General features: G+C 43.9%; 3 protein-coding genes across 24 annotated transcripts in view; 1 reads left to right on the top strand and 2 right to left on the bottom strand.

The window, feature by feature from the left end:
- The window catches only part of LOC118504572 (low-density lipoprotein receptor), a 159407-nt gene that overhangs the window by 47928 nt on the left and 93104 nt on the right, over positions 1 to 18375 (top strand). The window lies entirely within an intron of this gene.
- LOC118504578 (general odorant-binding protein 45-like) lies at positions 49 to 1073 on the bottom strand. The gene has a single exon (XM_036039225.1). The coding sequence runs from the start codon at positions 940 to 942 to the stop codon at positions 103 to 105; it is 840 nt and encodes a 279-aa protein (XP_035895118.1). The 5' UTR covers positions 943 to 1073; the 3' UTR covers positions 49 to 102.
- Positions 6259 to 17384, bottom strand: LOC118504582. Of its 2 annotated transcripts, none has more exons than XM_036039230.1 (3): positions 17091 to 17384; positions 6895 to 7017; positions 6259 to 6797 (listed from the first exon to the last, which is right to left on the bottom strand). In XM_036039230.1, exons 1-3 carry the CDS (start codon positions 17113 to 17115, stop codon positions 6460 to 6462), a joined length of 486 nt encoding a protein of 161 aa, XP_035895123.1. In that variant the 5' UTR covers positions 17116 to 17384; the 3' UTR covers positions 6259 to 6459. The 2 variants fall into 2 exon arrangements, with proteins under 2 accessions (XP_035895123.1, XP_035895124.1); XM_036039231.1 differs by having other exon boundaries at positions 6895 to 7008.

Below are 18375 nucleotides of genomic sequence, written 5' to 3'. Positions count from 1 at the left end.
CCGTACAGGGCTTCACAAAAATAAAGCAACCAAAACGAGTGATAGCGTGGTTTCGTCCGGTAAAAGGGCCCTGTTTATTGTTTACGCACAAACGACAGTCAGCTACATGGCATTGGCCCGGATTAATGCACTGAAAGGCTTACTAAAGCAACGATACAGCTTGCCGTAGGCTTGGGCGTTTTTGTCTTTCGGATCCAGCAGCGGTTGGTTGGCGTTTATACAAATTTCAGCTTTCCGGCGAAACTCGGTCTCCAATTGACCGGCACCGAACAGCTTGTGCAGTTGCGGAATGTTAGGTCCCAGCACATCATCGTACAGCTCGTTGCGGATGCCAACGCATCGAATGAGGCTGCGCGTTTTCTCGTCATTGGGAAAGACACCCTGATGGTAGAGATCTTGCAGGTTCTTAGGAATGCGCAAGATTTTCCCACAAATCGATAAGGATCGTATGAATTCCTGCACGTTGAAGACGGATGGGGGCTGCTCCGGAAGGTTTTCTTTCACTACAAAGCCAGTTTTCTGCGATTCAAGAAAGCATCGGAACCCATTGTACGCCTTCGCACAGGTATCTGTCGGTGGGCAGGCAGCAATGCGCTGCACTGCGCAGCTCAGGATTTGTTGCTGGACTCGCTCATCTGTAGCCAGCTCTGGGAAGAGTTTTTGTAGGCCTTCCAATTTGAATCCTTGGTTATCGTCCCAAAATCCAACAATGATGCCGGCACAGCGCACCATACACATGGTGTCATGATCCAACGGGTAGATGCTGTTGTTGTACTGCACCAGACGATTCTCGCAGATGCCTAAATATTTCACGCAAGCTGCCTGTGCTTCTCGCAGCTGTTGAGGAGGCGGATCACGAGCTGCGAAAGATGCCGATATTGAAGTTAGTCCCGTGAGCAGCAGGACTCCCGCGGTGATTATTTGCACGCTGCTCTGCATCATATGTACTGGCTAGACACTACAGTTGAACTGCAAGCTGTCAGTGTCAATGGGAGAGTTTTTATAATAAATGGCACAATTCCGTTTGATGGTCATCGACAACTCCGAGTTGCTGTTGTTCTGTGTCTTTAGCGTGAACAACAAACGAAAGTCTTGTAGACAAAAAAAGAAAGTTGTGCCCCTCAAACCCCAGACGGATGTCATCCGGAGCGGAAGCTACAATAAACGTCCAGAAATAATATTTACACCCGTTGAAGGTTTGTTTTACGTTAATGAATTTTACTTTATTTTCATTCACTTCACACACCCGGCCCGGTTTGTGTGTTGCTGGGCGTAGGACGAAGAAGCGCGGGCTACTAGTTACGAGCGTTCATGTTGTAGTAGACGAGATTGTTTTCGGTTTTTTCCACAGCGACGGCCGCAATGAGCGAGTTCATGTTAGAATCGACGTACTTGCGGAACTCTTCGAGGAAGCAGAGCTCCTGCTTGTACGCGGCCTCACACGGATCGTTGCACGGCGAGGTGTTGGCCGCCAGGCACTGTTCAGCCTTCTGGCGGAAGCAATTGTAGTCCTGCCCGAGTCCCAGCTGCAGGTAGTGCCGGTCGATGTCGGAACCAGTTTCGTCACAGTACAGGTTCAGGTTGGCGGCGAGACACCGGACGAAGCATTGCGTTTCCGGACAGTTCGGGAACACGCCGGCAAGGTACAGCGGGAAGCGTTCCTCCGGGATGCGCAGCTTGTTGAAGCAGGTCACGGCCGTTTGCAGAAACTGCAGAAAGTCGGACACGATAAAGGTGGAGGTAGCGGGCACCGGATATTGCATCGGTTGTGGGCCGAAGATGTGCGAATCAGCTTTGGAAGCTTCGCTGGCGGCCACTACCACCAACAAAACTACCAAACTTCCAATTCCAAAAGATTTCATGCTTGCGCCACCTAATTGATTGATGAGCCTGTGCTTGGTTGGCGTTGTTTCACTGCCAATGGTTGCCGCTTGTGTGGTGCTAGATTCGTTACGAGGCAGCAGGATATTTATAGTGTAAAATTTGATGTTTTGCATATTTCAGGTTGCACTGTGCACTGGCCGGTATCATTCATACCAGTAGACGTGGTACTGTGGCGATCGTCTTATCGGGAAGCACCGTGAAATCTGTTCAGGAAGCCGCACACGAGTTTGATAATGTGTACCGAAACCTTCGTTTGAGTTGTGTTGTTCTTTTTGTTTCTGTCTCCAAGTTGAAATTTGACTAGAGAATGGCGTGAAGGGGTTGTTGAAAACAAAAATGGAATGTACCCTTAAAAAACGCCATGTGCTGTATTGATAAGCTCAGTTGTTGGGTTAATGACAACTGTTTTTGAACAGAGTAGGGAATTTGCTGCATTTCAAGAGAACATCAGCAAAACGGCTAGACTGTTGCTTACGAATAGAAAAAAAGACAGCAATATTGCTGAATAGTTGTTTAATAGTGTTGCTTTAAAATCAGTGTGTATGATATCACTATAACGCTAAAATAATGATGGTGCACCTGTTGTCTAAGCAAGTTTCCAGACGCAGTCGGTCGCTGCGCAACTTTCCCAACAGTTGTATCACTTCCACCAGACCAGCCCTCGTTCTCCTATAGCAATGGGTGGTGAACCAATTTTCGGTGCATGGTTGGATGAACAATTCTTCACGAAAGAATTTTCCGCGGGAAAAGTTGGGCTAGTAGCGAAATCTGTTGTTCCGTGCATGGTGCACAGCTCTTTGGTTAGAACTTGCATTCGGTAGGAGACTTATTCTGTGTTTTCTAAAGTAGGTTTGCATTATGTGCATTCTCCAGGAAGGTATAAGAACTTTGGGTTATGAGTAAGTGTTTTGCTTCAGTTGCACAAATTGTTGCAATTCCTGAGTGGAAATTCTTTGTCTGCTGTGCTAATGTGGTGGTAGCTCATTAAGAGTTTGTTGTGCCATAATGCTGCTCTAATTATGTATTCCAATCGATTGTTGAATACTTCTTCTTATGTTATATCACATAAGGCCCAATTAGGTCATGTAGCCTATACAATTATAGATTGTTATTTATTATTTAGAGTTTTATTTATTTTAATTTGTCACGATGTCCCTTGTTATCGTCCCTTTTTTACATGCTGGTGCAATGCTGTCGTTAAACCTATACTGAAATATAGTCTTAATTAGGGTTCACATTATATTGAACTTTAAAGGTAAAGTATCGGTTGTTAATTGGGATCGTCCGGTGACCGTGGAAATATCGGCGCCGGTCTTTCTTAGCGAGGACTTATCATATCCACAAATGGCCGGCCAAGACCTCTTGAGGTTGTAGTGCCAAAGAACAGAAATTGCTAAACGATCGTCCCGTTAAGTTACCATTAGATCCCTCAATTTAGCATGGCTGAAAAATGTGTAAAATATACAACTTTCATTAAACTTTGAAATTAAATTACTACGCTTCTTGTATAGACTATCATCATCAAACTCTGTACCGTACGGCATGTTTACAAAATCCTAGTGATCCGCTTTTCACAGGAAGAAAACATCATCCAAATATGTGCAGCTCAGTGTGTTGACGTATTAAAAATGATCCTTTTTTTCACCAAATGGAATTCGGGAATGCAACGTAGTTGATGAATGCTCATCCATCCCCGTTCCTAGGTCCAGCCCGACACATGGCCACTTAACAAGCTATCGTCCCAAACACATTTGTTAGGATTCGGCTCCAAGAGGTCGAAGGGAAACATGCAACCAACTAGAGCCAGCTCGTTAGGGTAGCTGCCATGGTGACATTGCACTATTTACCATCAGTCGTACCATGGTGTGTAGTACGAGTACTGCGAGTGTGTGTGTGGAAGAAAAGGGCTACCAGGGAATGATCGTACACCGATAGACGACCAATTTCGTAAAAAGGTTCGGGACGCGCAAGAAACGAGCATTCCTCTTTGCACTCAAGGGCAACCGTCTGGCACTGACGGTTATTGGAAAATACTCGTTTGAAAAATCGTCCATCGCTTAGTGATAAAGCATCCATCGTTAGGGGGCACTCGTAACACCCGCAGTAACGCTCGGCCGGAAAGTACGAAATACGAGGATGCGAGATCAGTGCGCTATTTAGAAGACACGGAAGCATGAAAAAGATGGTTTTCGATTCGGTTTGTACAAAAGCGTAGTATAAACTATCTGCCTCCTGCTTGGTTGCAGTTTCTTCGCGCAGTATCACAGGAAGCAACTCTATCAGATTGGCATCGCTCTCTAGCTTGGTGCAAACACACATGCACTGCCAGTTTTTGTCAGATGATAGGGCCATCTAGTTTGGGGATGTTCGTGACAAAAGCTGCAACTAATGTAAGGCCCGGAACAGGAAACCATGTAGTATAAAGCAGACTTTGACTTCTCGATGCATACAGATGTGATTGAATAATGACCAACGTTTCGGTCGTCAGTTTTTGTTTGACTCATACCTTTTATACTGCCTGATGTGTTACTGCAATGGTGTCATTCGGGAAGGAGCTGACAGGGGAAAAAAGAAGCATGCCGAAATATTTGTAAACACTGGCCATGGTAGAACTTAAATATTCCACAATTATACAATTTTTTTTTCAATAATTTCTTGGCAATTAGAGTTTATTTTACATATGATTGCAAATAAAATTGATTTTGATAAAGCAACGCTTTTTTTTTTACTAAATATGATCGTTACGACCCACTTCTCTGTTTTTTTTAGACCTCTTCTAAAACCTGCTTGATGTTGCCTGTATTGCACCACGTGCACTTTGGACACTGTACAATTAGATAAATTAATTTCCTATATAGCAACTAATCTGTTTTCTGGATTCTGCACATAAATCAACGCACTATTAATGTGGTTTACCCATTGCTACAAATATAGCCTTTGTTTTCGACTTAAGGACTTAGGCTGTCAATTCCTAATATGGAACACGTTTTCGATAAAACTTTGCAAACAATTGCACAAACATAAGTAGCTGCTTTGGTGGCTAGTGCGCATTGTTAGTGCATAGTGCCATAGGTCTATTCATTTGTTGTTTGAACGCCCAATAAAAACACAAACACACAAAGAATGAAACAGCACCGTGACTTATCACACCGGTACAGACTGGAATGGGCTGTTTTTACCATAAAACATATAGTGTCCTCACCAAACAATTGCAGTGATTCTTTTGCCCTGTAAACAACAACATGGTTTCTGTAAAACATAATTTTGTGCTGTTACCATTGCTTCTCATTGGCATTGGTGTGGGGCCGAACGATAGTAACTGTCAAACATTGGACTTTTCCAAAGTTACGCTAGACAGCCGATACTTTGTCCTGTTCAGCTGTGCCCGTGATCTGGAAATTCCCGAGGATTTAATAGCACTTTACAAAGAGGATATTTTTCCCGACGATCAACTTACGTGCTGTGTGTTTCGGTGCCTTGGGATGCGGCTTGGAATCTACGACGACATCAACGGATTTGATGTGGATAAACAGTACGAACGTGTGAAGGATAGTCTCTGCATCGATGAGGACACCTACAAGCGTGGCCTTAGGAACTGTATACGAAATGTACTGCGAGGCAGAACGTTGAACGCTTGTGAAAAGGCGTATCTTATCATTAGAAATTGTCAAGGAGATACTATAGATAATACTATAAACCAACAAATTAACGCATTAAGAATCTGTGATTGAAAAATATGCATTAAAGATAGTTTAAATGTACATAACTAGCGGCTTTTAAAATTGTGAACGAAGCATCTAATATCGATTCTAAAGGAAGGTTTAAAATGCTTGCATTACGCTGTTATTCAACACCGCCAAGAAGTATGCAATGTGCACGGAAGTCGATTCAATGAACTAGAGTATACATGGCACTGTAACCCTAATGTTATCTTTATGAAAAAGAAGCACGTAAATGATAAAATAAATAGCACAAGTTTTGATGGTTCTGTGTTTTTTCTACTCTATTTCATTTTACAAAAAATATGTAAAAGCGTACATGAGAGATATAAAATGATATAAAATTTGATAACCATTTTTCTATGAATGATTTAATTCACTTACCAGATTATTGTTGAAACAGAACTGTAATCGTTTACCTAAAATCGCCATTTTTATTGCAAAATGTTTGTTTCATGTATTGGAATGATTCGCAAGATTTCTCCATGTATGGTAAATAGCATAACTTCAGGGACAGCCTGCGTCTACGAAAACACAGGGTGCCTCAAGGCGTTTTAACAAAGTTGTGCATATTTCTAACTGAAAAAACCCATAAATGTTTTTTTCAGAATTTATTTTTGTTTTTTGTGATTAGTTTTACCAGATTAAAAAAAAAATTTCTATTAGGTTTTAGTCATATCGGATGCTGTAAAACTTAATTTTAAGCTTTGTTTCGCTTGCTTCAAAGCTTTCAAACAACTGCGGAATGTATAACGCCCTTTGAGTAAAGCAGCACTACAGTGGACTTAATCCTTTCTCCAATTTTTACCTCGACCTCACAGTAAGATTCAAGGAAATTTAAATTCATCATTTCTTTTCACAATCCCTCCCATGACGGAGCGATTCCCTGCACCGTCCGCCGCGTCGTTACCAATGGTGGATGCCAGCGAAACAGCATCAGCAGTAAAATCCGTTCGCTGGAAGAATCGCAAATCGTACTTTTTGACTTCTCTCGCAGCCATTCGGTGCGGAACGGCCTAGCATTCGAGACCACGAAAATCTTCGCTGGGAGTCGTAAAGTTATACCGCTTTCCACCTCCACCGGTTCGCTGGTGTAAAACAAGCTTTGAATTCGAGCTTCGAATGGCACGTTAAAGGAGGCCACTTGTAAAAGGGCCATCGTAGGCGACGAAAGCATTTTCTTCTCGATCGTTGCTGAAAGTAAAATGGCTTTTTGACTATACTTTTCTATTTTGCTTTCTTCGTTATTTTTTTTCCCGGTGGGAACAAAGTGAAGTGAAAGTTTGCTTACCTTTTTTCCTCGGGCTTTTGCCGTTCGTCCTTATCGTGGGATCATTTCGTGTCGAAAAGCGTTGAAGCTCGTGACATTTCGCGAAAGCGATGAATATTTTCATTGCCAACCATCCTGATAGCACTGCCAAAGTTTGAATTATTCGTTTTACTGTTATGATTTTTCTTTGTGTGAATAAATAAGTTATTTTTTAATTGTAGTGTGTCAAAGTTCAGTGGCTTCTTAAAGTAACGGATATGCTTTCCATGCGATTTTGTTCCATGACAAAGGTCAATAGTGTCTTTATCGGTGGAGTCGCTTGGTGGTTGATTTCTAGAATCCGTGTGAGTTTCCGATTGTAAATGATACATACTAAGAATGCTTCGTTTCTACACGAGAGCAGCAACACAAAAAAAACGAAGCGAAGATGTAGCTGTCGTCTTCGACGATGTCTTTGTCGTGGTAAAAGCTAACAAAAGCTTGTTGGAACACTTTGGGTCGCATATGCAGATCCGTGTGCCATCTTTCTTGGCGAGTAAATCGATTCGCGTCAAAACCAAGGAGAGGTGGCAAAAAGGCACAGGAGGAAGGAAAACGGGACGCGACGGAGCTCGTTCTTTCCGCATTTCGATTTCGCATTCGACGACTGTTTAGCGTGCTCGTTGTCGAAACGAGCCGGCATTCGGGGAAAAAGGCGAAATCGAATCGAACATCATTAAAATTCATTTGCGTTTAACCATGCTCCTTCTGCATCCGCTTTTTTTTTTGGGGCAGCATAGAAAAATATCTCATGTGTGTGTGTGGGCAGAGTGGGTTTAGTGTTTGGAGAATCAGTTGCCAATGTTATAGGCTCCCAGTTTAAGCCGTAAACATTGAAAGGGCGGCGGTTCCTGTCCGGGTTGAAAGGATAGAATTTTGGCGGAGCAAAACCTTCTTGTTGGTTAGGGATATAAGGAAAAAAACCACACACATACACACACATACAAGGACAACGAGTGCGGTGAAAAGGAAAATGGATTTTCTTTTATTCAAATGTGTGGCCATTTGATTCGTGCGATTCGAGTGTCGGGGCATATACAAAAGCGAAATGATGTATTTTGTGTATATATGTGTATGTGAAGTGTTCCTTTTTTTTGGATACGTTTCCGCGGTGTACCGCAAAGAAACCAGAAGCCTAAAAAACGGTCGACAGATAAGGCGTAAACGATCGCGATGACATTTGTACCTTTTTTTTTGCATTCCGGTTGATGTTTCGTGGCACGTTTATCATTAACGTACGGGTAATGATATTTTTGCCTATTGGAACACTTGCTTTAGACGGGATGGAGAAGTAATATTTGTTGATTTTATGAAATTACCCATACAAGTACAAATTTTCAGACACAAACCTGATTACCTGATTACCACAAACCTGATAGAGCAACTAAAATTATCCCTGAGTGAAAATGTTTTAAACAGTGATCAAATTCTTGAAAATCGATTGCATAGAAAGAAGAGTCATTCTAATAGTGTAGATATATCGGCCACCCTATTTTTTTTTAATCCTTTGGTGGTACTATCCTTGTAAAACTTGAATCTAGGGATTGGAGCATCTCTTCCTGCCATGTCTCAGCGATCCTTGTGACGTGTGACTCAAAGTGAGCATTCGATGGCGCTTGTGAACTTTATCTTATTGTTGGTAGTAGCGTTGACAAAGACTCCACACGCATCTCCGCAGCGACCAAGACAATTTGTTTGGGTAAACCGATAATGGAGGCACGCCCGGTAGTAGATGCGACAGCGGCGCCGGTCTTCACACGGCAGCACCGGTGTTCAAGTCTCATCTGGGCCTTTCCTCCATAGTGAGGACTGACTATCCAACTATACGGTAACAATAAGTCTAGTAAGCCAGAAATGGCAGGCATGACCTACGAGGTCGTTAGGCCAAGAAAGAGGAAGATAACGGAGGCACATTGATGACTCAATGGTTTGAGCTAAACAAGTGCTGGAAAACGTGTAGATATATTTTTAAACAGTCATGTCGCAGATAGTCATGGCTGAGATGTCAAGTTATTATCGTGAGGCCGCTCCGGACCAAAAGACAATATTTTTGTTGAGAGTTTCTTGGGCATAAAATTCTAGGAGGCTACTGGCTATTACCATGGAGTTGTTTTTTTTTTGTTGTTGTTGTGGGCGGTCCGGTGGCAGAGGCGATAACGCCGCCGGTCTTCACATGGCAGGACCGAGGTTCAAGTCCCATCCAGACTGCCTCCCCGAAGGTTAGACTGACTGCTTTACTGCGGGTAAAATCAAGTCACAGAAAGCCAGAAATGGCAGACCGAGACCTCTCGAAGTGTAGTGCTAACGAAGAAGTAGAAATTTCTTAGACGTAAAATTCTAGGAGGCTTCTCCATGGAGTAGTTTTTTTTTGTAGTTATATTTTCCACCTCGTCCAAAGTACATTTCAGTCTAATTCAACATAGCTTCAATGGAGAATAGTTTTGGTGGCACAGTACGTTCCCACACGTCATGTATTGATGCATCGTTGAGCTACCGCAGGTTTCCCGTACATTGTATCAAAGATTGTAACAATCTCTCTTAAATATAAAAATTCCCCCTTAAGAAGCGAACATACTTTTCAAGCTAAACCTGCTGACACGTAATTCTGGGCAAAAAATAATTTCTTTTGCGAGGAAAACAACTGGTTTTCGTTTTCTTTTTCAATAATAGCACAGCTGATGCACAGCGGCAAGCGAACCGCCCGACAAGTACAGCGGACTGCTTAAGCTAATCACTTATCAGCAGCAGGCGGCTCAAGATAGTAATGGAAAGTTCGCGCTGCAACGACCGTTTCGCTGACCATTTAAACCGACACTCTTATGATTAGCTTCTTTCTGCCACGGGCCCTGGTAATCAATCTCGCGTCGTCTAGTCGTCGGCCCCACACACTCCAGTTAACTTCCGCATAATGTGTTACCACCGGCACCAGTAGCCCGTTCGTGCTGTTGCGCAATTCTCGATCCGTGCCCTTTTTAGGACGGCCGAAGCAAAGTGCGCATATTGCAATTGGTTATCTTTCTAGGTTAGTGGGGGAAAGCGCAGAGCGCACAAATCGCAATGAAATTTCCGGTGGCTTCTCGGTCAAGCTGAACTTTTCACGTCAGCAGCACGCGGTGAAGACGGTTGCCGGTTGTGTGGAGTTGTCGTCTAAGATGATCTGATTGTCCGGTGATTGGTTTTATTTTGCGCTTGGAACACGCAAAACGCGATCGATATGTGGGTCGCTTTAAGCCACGGCAGGGAAGCATCAAACTGGCCCCGGTCGGTGCATGGTTTGACCGCGTTTTGGCCCTTGGTTTTGAAATAATTATGATCTGCACGATCGGGGTGCGATTTTTCGGGTGGAGGTCGGCTAATACGTTGGCCATGGTGCAGCAAATTAATTAGCAGCACTCCTTGTCGCTTAGGTGCCCTGGTGCTTTCCCTGACTGGCGTGCCTTGCGGGAGGATGAAAATGAGGCTCATCGGACGGAGGCTGTGAATAGGCAGGAATGATGCGACTTTGAGTGAACCCACGCCGACGCCGTGTATGGTTTGCAGCCGATATGTGATTAGTTTCATACACTGCATCCGATGGGATAATATGATGATTTATGCAAACGCTGTGACGTCGTGTGTCACATGTCGTCGGCTAATTGGAATTAGCCACTGCCGGAACAACATATTCCGATGTGCATCTCCTCGTCCATCAATTCAATCCTTTCGCTATCTAAATTTCTAATGACTCATCATCAGAAGCACAATCTTCCTAAAATAGCGCACAACTAGGAGAGGCGGTGCGGTGTTTCTCCAAGGAGAAATCTTCGTATGGCTGGCGGTCATCCGCAACCAAGTCCGACGGATGGATGGATGGGGAAGAGCAGGCGAGAGACCCCATACCGGAGTCTAACCGACTTATGCTTGTTAGTCCGGTGTTCGAGGTGCATAGATAATGCATGAAAAGCACAAACTAAATGTCGCGAAGGGTGAGTACTCTGTTGCTCGGTGGACTGCACCGGACCGGTACGTCCGGGATGTGCAAAAGTGTGGCCGGATCCATACCGGAACCATCGTTTGCCAAACCATAACGATGACGCTGGAAAGGCTTCGGGTCACCAGCCGAATGTTGATGGCCAGCCCGGAGAATGATGCTGCTGTTGATGAAATGAAAACGGTCCATCGAGACTTGTGGCGCAAGCCACAGACGCTTGGTTTCCCGTGGGAAAATTGTCCCGTCCCTTTCCGTCACAACTAGCTGCGGCAGGGGGCCATATAATTATGTGTCATAATAGGAAACCGACCATTCGAGAGTGAGTCGGTGTTTTGGTGGTTAGTCTTTCAAATGGCTTCACAATTAAGCAACCTCTTCGTCATCGGTGCGCTTTCCGGAGGGCGTCGATGACAACAAAGATTATGCAGTGCATGATAGTGTTGATGGGTCTTGGGGACATTGGGTTTGGTAATGTTAGAACGTTGAGCGATGGATACGGCTTGTGATATCTGAGTTATCTGGATAATACGGAGTGCGTAGTTTGGAGAGCTGTTTACTGTAATATTAAGCGCTAATTAAAAGATTTGTTGATGTGTCAAATTGAACATAATGTAAGGTGAAAATGTACCTAATCGTGAAATATACATCGGGATCTAAGAGTCCTCATATATTGCGAGAAGACATGATGCTACCTAACAGTTGGTACCAATTTTCGTCCTTGAATCCCATAATGAATCATGATACTACATTCTTGTAATTATAATTTTGATTTGGCAGAATCATAAGCAGCCATGTGGGATGGAGGAATTATAATCATAGCCTTGCAAAAGCCAAGCTCCAATATGTGTGTGTGTGTAGCGAGCAAATCGCTTTGGGGCAAAAACCGCACGACATTCTTCATGACGTCCTCTTCCGGTACTCCCGTTCGGTGACTTTCCTTGATGCAGCTGGAAAGCTTCATCAATTCAAATTCCCTAAATGACGCTTTCGCGAAATCATCAAACCACCGCCACCACCACCATCAATTTCTACCACTCGAATGTTCAGTTTTAGCCATCGGTGGTTTCCCGCAAGGATCGACGACAACCGTCAAAACGAGCGATGGCAGGCACGAGGCAAACTTTTCCCTCCATACTACCACCACCACTGGGCGAATCCTGGAGTGGAAAATGGTTTGTGTGGCGGCAGAGAATGGCTGGGTTCGCCACAAAAAGTGCCCCCGGCTATGGTAGCGTTGCGGTCGGCGGTAAAAGGCACAGTCTTGGCTCGGTGCGGTCGGTGCGTAATTGATATTGAGTTTCGCGAAAAGTTTTCTATTGCGAGTGAGCACGCGGCCCAACCGCTGGGCAGGATAGCCAAGAATCCGATCAGCGAAGGATCGCCCAGTGCCAAGGACCCGGCCGGCTAAACAGGAATGTGTTCGCATGTTGGTTGGTTGGCACTATCTTCAAACGTGATTTTAATGAAGCACCGCGTGGCCTATTACGAAGCAGAATGAGTGTCAGTGCAGCTGGTTAGATTAGGGTAAAAGCGAAACCAAAAAAAAAAACCACAACATTCAAATTATATAGGTTTTACGACCATTCGCAACTGTACGCGATAGGAAAAGTCCCAGTCACAGTAGACGGAAAGTACGCTTGCGTGATGCGTGATTAGTTGAGAAATTGATATTTACAAACATTGAAGCATCCGTATTTGGTGTTTGCCGACACCAGCGCTAATCGGAATGATTTTAAAGACGCACATGTTGTTTTGCGCTAGAACAGCAAACAACAAGCAACAGAAACGATGCGCAAAACAATCATTACACGGTAGGTCATGTTCCAGCGGGTGGAATGAGTCGTCGGTGCGGTACGCAAGAGTGTATAATTTCATGATTCATTACAGTCGCGAACGAGATTTACGATGTGTATGATTAAAATTTCCATTATTGTTGCGATAAATGCTTTGTGTTATGCAGAATTTAATTTTGCCTGTTCGGAAATAAAAATTTATGAATAAAATTTTTGTTAAAAATTATGCAAAAATATTCAAAACGATTTTATCGTTGGATCATTCAATAAATCGGTTCTTGGTATCTGTTTGTAATTCTTATGAAAATATGGCCCATGTATATTAGGTAGACAAATAAATTAACTTTTGGGGTAAATCGCTGATTTTTTTTCGGAAAAATGCTACATCCTTTGACACAATCCAGATATTCAACCCGTCCTGGATCTGTTGGTGAGACGAGAATCGGATTGGATCGGCATGGATGAAAATCTGATGGTGAATACGGGCGAGTGCGATCGAGCATCTAAGCTGAGGGGGTAATGTGGTAGTTTTTTTTACGGGCTACGCAACATCTGGCCGTGCGTGTTGACATGGAGCAGAATGACTTTGTTGTGCCGTGGTGAGTACTGTGGCCGTTTTACACGCAGTGTTCAGCTTAAACGCATCAATTGTGTTCGGTAACTTCATTTTCTTACTCAATCCTTTGTGTATTTTCAAACAAAATCAAAATGAACATCAAAGAGATGTTGGTTTCATTATAGCTAATAGAAGTATCTAAAGCAGTGGTCTGAAAACGGAATATAAAAGAGGCCTTAATCTATTGTCCGTCACTGTACATGTATGGTAAAATTCTTTGGAATTATTAACAAGTATTTTGATACCTTCTCATCACCACTATACGAACCTCAACTCAAATTTGAGCCGTAGTATAAAACTCAATCTTGGAATGGGCCTCTGTGCTGCCATTTTGCAGCACTTTAATCAGTCCTGTATGATGGCGTATACATACGGTGCTTGTCTTTCACAACAGAGAGAGAGAGAGAGAGAGAGAGAGAGAGAGAGAGAGAGAGTGTGTGTCTTGATATTCCAGCAGCATCGCAGCTAATATGAGCCGCGTTCTAGGAATTTGAAAACGCTGATCGTACACAAAGGTTTACACGAAGAGCCCGAAGCCCATACAAGCTCCAGCACTGCGGGCGTTTTTCCACGGAAGGCTTAATAGCACGCTAACCGAACGTGCGGATTGAAATGTCAAATTTTGAGACTCACGTGAGTTATCAGATTCTATCACGCGAGCGAAAGGGTTCTTTGGTGCGCTGACTTGGCTCATCACAAAAAAACCACAAGCCTGGCGGATATAATGCTGATCACAGAAACACACGCACTGAACAAATTTGAACGTCAGATTCTGAAACCCACTCTATGTTAATGAGCAGGCTCGTTGGTTACCAATAGCTTGCAGTTGAAGAGAATGAGACGAAAAAAAAAACAAACTTCACAAAGAATCTGATTTGAACCGTGCATCTCGATATTGTCCCAAAAGTATTTTCACTGTACGAACGAAGCCTACACGTTTGCTCAACATTTTGGCTGAAAAGCTGAAAACCGGACCGGAGTACCGGTGGGGATGACGTCAAAGTAGCGTGCAGGAAGAGGAGAGGAAAAGAAATGTAGTAACTTTTTCGGGAAGAATGTCCTCAATCTCGCGCTGTGTGAAACTCATCTTTTGCATGATTTCTTGTTCACTCCACACCGTTGGGGACCGGTTTGTGAATGGGGAACCATACTTTCCCAGGACATCTATTAGGTTAGCAGAAGCTGACAGTTTCAACAAAACACTTTTGTTAGGATAAGTATGACGGGGGAGTTGGTGGCTACACTCTGCTCTGGTGAGATCCATTTCCTGCGACTATGATTAGCATATGTTGGAATAAATTACCAGTGAATAGAAAATTTAATAAGCAACAAGCAGCGAGACTCTAAGACGAGCAGTGAATGGAATACGCGTCGGGAAAAAATACTCTACTCTCTTCTCTGCTGGGCAGATTGTCACGCAGTCCTTCCCGAGCACATTGGTTGGAAAACCGTTTCCTCGCAGCACAGGTGACATCCACACCTGATGGCTGATGGATTCGGAGAATGAGAAAAAGAAGGCATGGAAAACGGTGCGACCATCGAAAACATTCCAGCCGCCGCGGGATGGCCATATTGGGCACGGTTCGTTGGACATGAGCTCGTGCCGATTTTTAAGGCGAGCACGGACATGTACCGGGTGTGTCGTCATGTTGTGAATATTTTATGCTTTATCACCAACCACCGGGGGATGGTTTGCCATAATGAACAGTGGGCTGATATTTTTACGATTTGTGTGTTTTTTTTTTTTCTAGAGCTGATATGAATTGCTTCTGGAAGTGAGGTCTGAAGGGAAAATGTCTTAGTATTAAAGAATTTGTTTGTCTAAAACCTATCATTATAGTTTATGAGAACATCCAACAAGTAGTTGAATGTCCAAATAGTTCTACTAACTTAGATCTGAATTTTGATTCTATTTAAGCTCCTTTGGCACCTTTTATGCATCTTGCGAATAAAAATTAGAAGCACTTAGTAAAAATCTAATTCTCGTTCCCTGTCATAGAGCATTATCTACTCAGGTACGGTTTAGCAAACACGCATACCTCCAATATGGGAAACATACATTATCGGTGCCTTCTTTTTGGTAATACATTTCCATTTTGCTTCACCACCACAGGGAACTCACAGGTGTCCTGATGATATTTGACATTTGAAGCACGCGAAGACACAAAAAAGGACACCTACGAAGCTTAGCAACACGCTGCTGAAGGAGCGTGCTGAAGCACATGTAAGGTGGTGGTTAAGTTCATTCTGCGTTGACTCCTCGAAACAGCGGTTCTGAAGTGTTAAAGTATAGCGTAACCTGCAGGGAAAAAGGAAGGCAAGCAAAAATTGTTCCAATACATTCATCCGAGAAGACAACACGGCCAAAGCAAGTGGGCAACAGTGGCAGGGGCATACAACACGTTGTGGAAGCATCGTTGACATTGATTGAATTTCTTGTTCCGTAAAAGATAATCCTCGCGTCTGTTGCCTGCCGGCCTGTACAAACTTCGGGTCCTCGAATATCGTGTTTTTTTTTTGTGTGTGAAGCTACGGCTTCTGTTAGGATGGTTTTGGTCTTTTCCAAAGAAAACACAAAAAACCGGGACCAAAGATGAATCGTACCTCCCGGTACCCTCTTCAGCACGTGCCTCTACGGCAGGACGATAAGGATGAAGAATATCCTTCGGTAGTTCGAAGTCGGAAGGCAAACATTCGCAGAAAGTGTGGAAAGTGTGTCCCCGGTTTTGAGGTGATGTTGGTTCAAATGGGCGTAATATGCTCGGGGAAAAGTCCGAAGTTGTTTTACGGTTTTATTAGCAACATCGAGAAGCGAAAGGAGCACACACACACACAAAAAAAGGAAGTTGGAATCACACGCACACTCCTTACGCACGCGTCCTCCTCGAGTGTGTTCATCATCTGCCGCGTCCTGTGCGTCTGTGAGCTGGCAAACGCATCCAGCGGGAAACAAAGTTTTCGTACTAATGATGCCCTAACATGTCAGCGTGTTTCAAGGACCTGATCCGATTTCCACCATCACCGCCTTGTTGCTTCTTTCTTTTCACCCGGCAGAACTTTTCCACCGTTGAGTTTTCAATGTATTATGTTTGTCTTTCATCATTGCTTGCCTGTTCTTGCACTGTACTCGCGCCGATAGGTAAAAAATGGAAAACTTATTCAAGGGTACTTAGAACAACTTGATTACCTTTTCTGAACGCGCGATTGCGATCCAATGAATGTCATCTAATTGTCGAATGGGACATCATTTTTCATGATTACTATTCACAATCTTCATTTTACATTGAGCTTAAGCATCTCACCGATCGTTGCCTTTTTGAATATTTATCCCGATTAATGTATCGATAATTTAGGGGCGGTCCTGTGGCCGAGACGATAATGGCGCCAGTCTTCACATGGCAGGACCGGGGGTCAAATCCCATCCAGACCGCCTCCCCGTAAGCAGGGCTGACTTCTTTGCTAAGGGTAAAATTAAGTCACAGAAAGCCTGGAAGGCAGAGACCTCTCGAGGTTGTAGTGCCAAGAAAGAAGAAGAGAGATGTATCGATAATTGAAAAAAAAAATCTAGCACCAACACAAAAAAGAACACAACACAATAATATAAACAAAAAACTGAAGCAACATGTCAAAACGCTGTTCAGTGATAAAGAATCTTCCTAATTCAAGGGCCATTAGCTGGAATAAAAGAGAAGCATTTCGCTGTATGGAGAGCGGACTAAAGAGTGCAAAGAAAATTACACTACGCCGAGTCTGTGTGCACGCGGGGAAAACGCGCTTCGCCGGAGTCTGGAGCACTCACCTGCACTGTCCTCTCCCAATTCCATCTGAGTTGACACGAATTTTCCAAAATACCCAACAGAAGCAGGATAATTTTTGGGGGGCACCTTGTTTTTTTGTTTGTTCTTCTTGTGAGGTTGCTATCGCAACGGGAGCACAGAAAACGCGAATCTCCTCCATTACACGCCACGTCTCCCTATTATGGAGCACTCTTTTATAGCATCGCAAAGTGGTGCGAAATTCGCTCACTGGAACGTGAGTGACTTTTGTGTTGTACCGTCGTTGTGTTGTTTCACCTGGGGGAAAACACAGTACGGTTGGCACCGTGCACCATACCAGCTGGGCTACTGTTTACCTTGGCGCGTGAAAAGCTTGCTGAGTGTAAAAATTACCCATTACCTGATTGCTTCAATACACCACACGGCGGTACGGCTAATTCGAAACTTTTTGTCTGGTAGAAACAAAACATCGCAGCGGTGAATGTGGTGGCACCAGGGAAAACCGGGTCGTCAGGTTTCCAATTCGGGATTGGGCTCTGAAGACTCGTTTGGCGAGGGACACACTTTTCGCGGAAGGTGGTCGCATTTATCGGGCGAACGTGAAATGGGTGTCTCGGTGATGCGTTTATGAATAAATAATCAGATTCAACAGCTTGTTAGACATGTGCTTTGCTTGTTGTTGCCTGTTTCTGGTGCAATGCTTTCTATTTCATTTAGTGCTGGTTGTGAGCGCCAGGTTTTCCCTAACATCTCTCTAACGGATATGTTTTTCTTTTTGATAAAAATATAGCCCTTGTTGCGATTAAATTATATTTTAAATAAATTACTTTGGAATTTCCTGGGGAACACAGATTCATAGTTCATCCGGGCGTTCGCATATCAGTGAAACTATCCTAACCGATATTGCATAAAAGCATTGTGTTTATGTACACGTGTCGCTTATCTTGGGACAACAACGGCATGAAGCTGTGGGATGGAAGACTCGAGCGAAAGTAACCTCTCGTCACATTTCTCCACATAAACTAGACCATTTCTTATCTATCTAGCCTAGGCGCTCAACGTGAAACGCTCAGTAGTTCACACTTCATCTCACATCGCTTCGACTCTCCTGAGGCCTCTGCCACTGGAAGCTGGAAGGCACTCATTCGCCCTAAACCGCTCCTAGGCGGTGCGATGCTTGGAAGCAGTGATAACACGCCAAGTTCTCTCTCACTCATCGAAGTACGTAGGACGGATGCCCTGCGAGCCCACATCGATAAGCCTAGAGAACATGCGATGCTCTCCCGCAGTCTGCAAGCTCGAGAGCAG

Source organism: Anopheles stephensi, chromosome 2 (genome assembly GCF_013141755.1).
Source record: "Anopheles stephensi strain Indian chromosome 2, UCI_ANSTEP_V1.0, whole genome shotgun sequence".
Taxonomy (NCBI): Eukaryota; Metazoa; Arthropoda; class Insecta; order Diptera; family Culicidae; genus Anopheles; species Anopheles stephensi.
Note: the sequence above shows the minus strand (reverse complement) of the source record. Positions and strands in the feature narration are given on the sequence as shown.

What these genes read in the sequence shown, in the direction of transcription:
- LOC118504578 (XM_036039225.1), bottom strand. Translation starts at nt 942, where the DNA reads ATGATGCAGAGCAGCGTGCAAATAATCACCGCGGGAGTCCTGCTGCTC.
- LOC118504582 (XM_036039230.1), bottom strand. Translation starts at nt 17,115, where the DNA reads ATGGAATTGGGAGAGGACAGTGCAG. An exon ending in ATTGGGAGAGGACAGTGCAG is followed by an intron (nt 7,018 to 17,090) that starts GTGAGTGCTCCA and finishes AAACTTTGGCAG; the next exon opens with TGCTATCAGGATGGTTGGCA. An exon ending in CAAAAGCCCGAGGAAAAAAG is followed by an intron (nt 6,798 to 6,894) that starts GTAAGCAAACTT and finishes TTTTACTTTCAG; the next exon opens with CAACGATCGAGAAGAAAATG.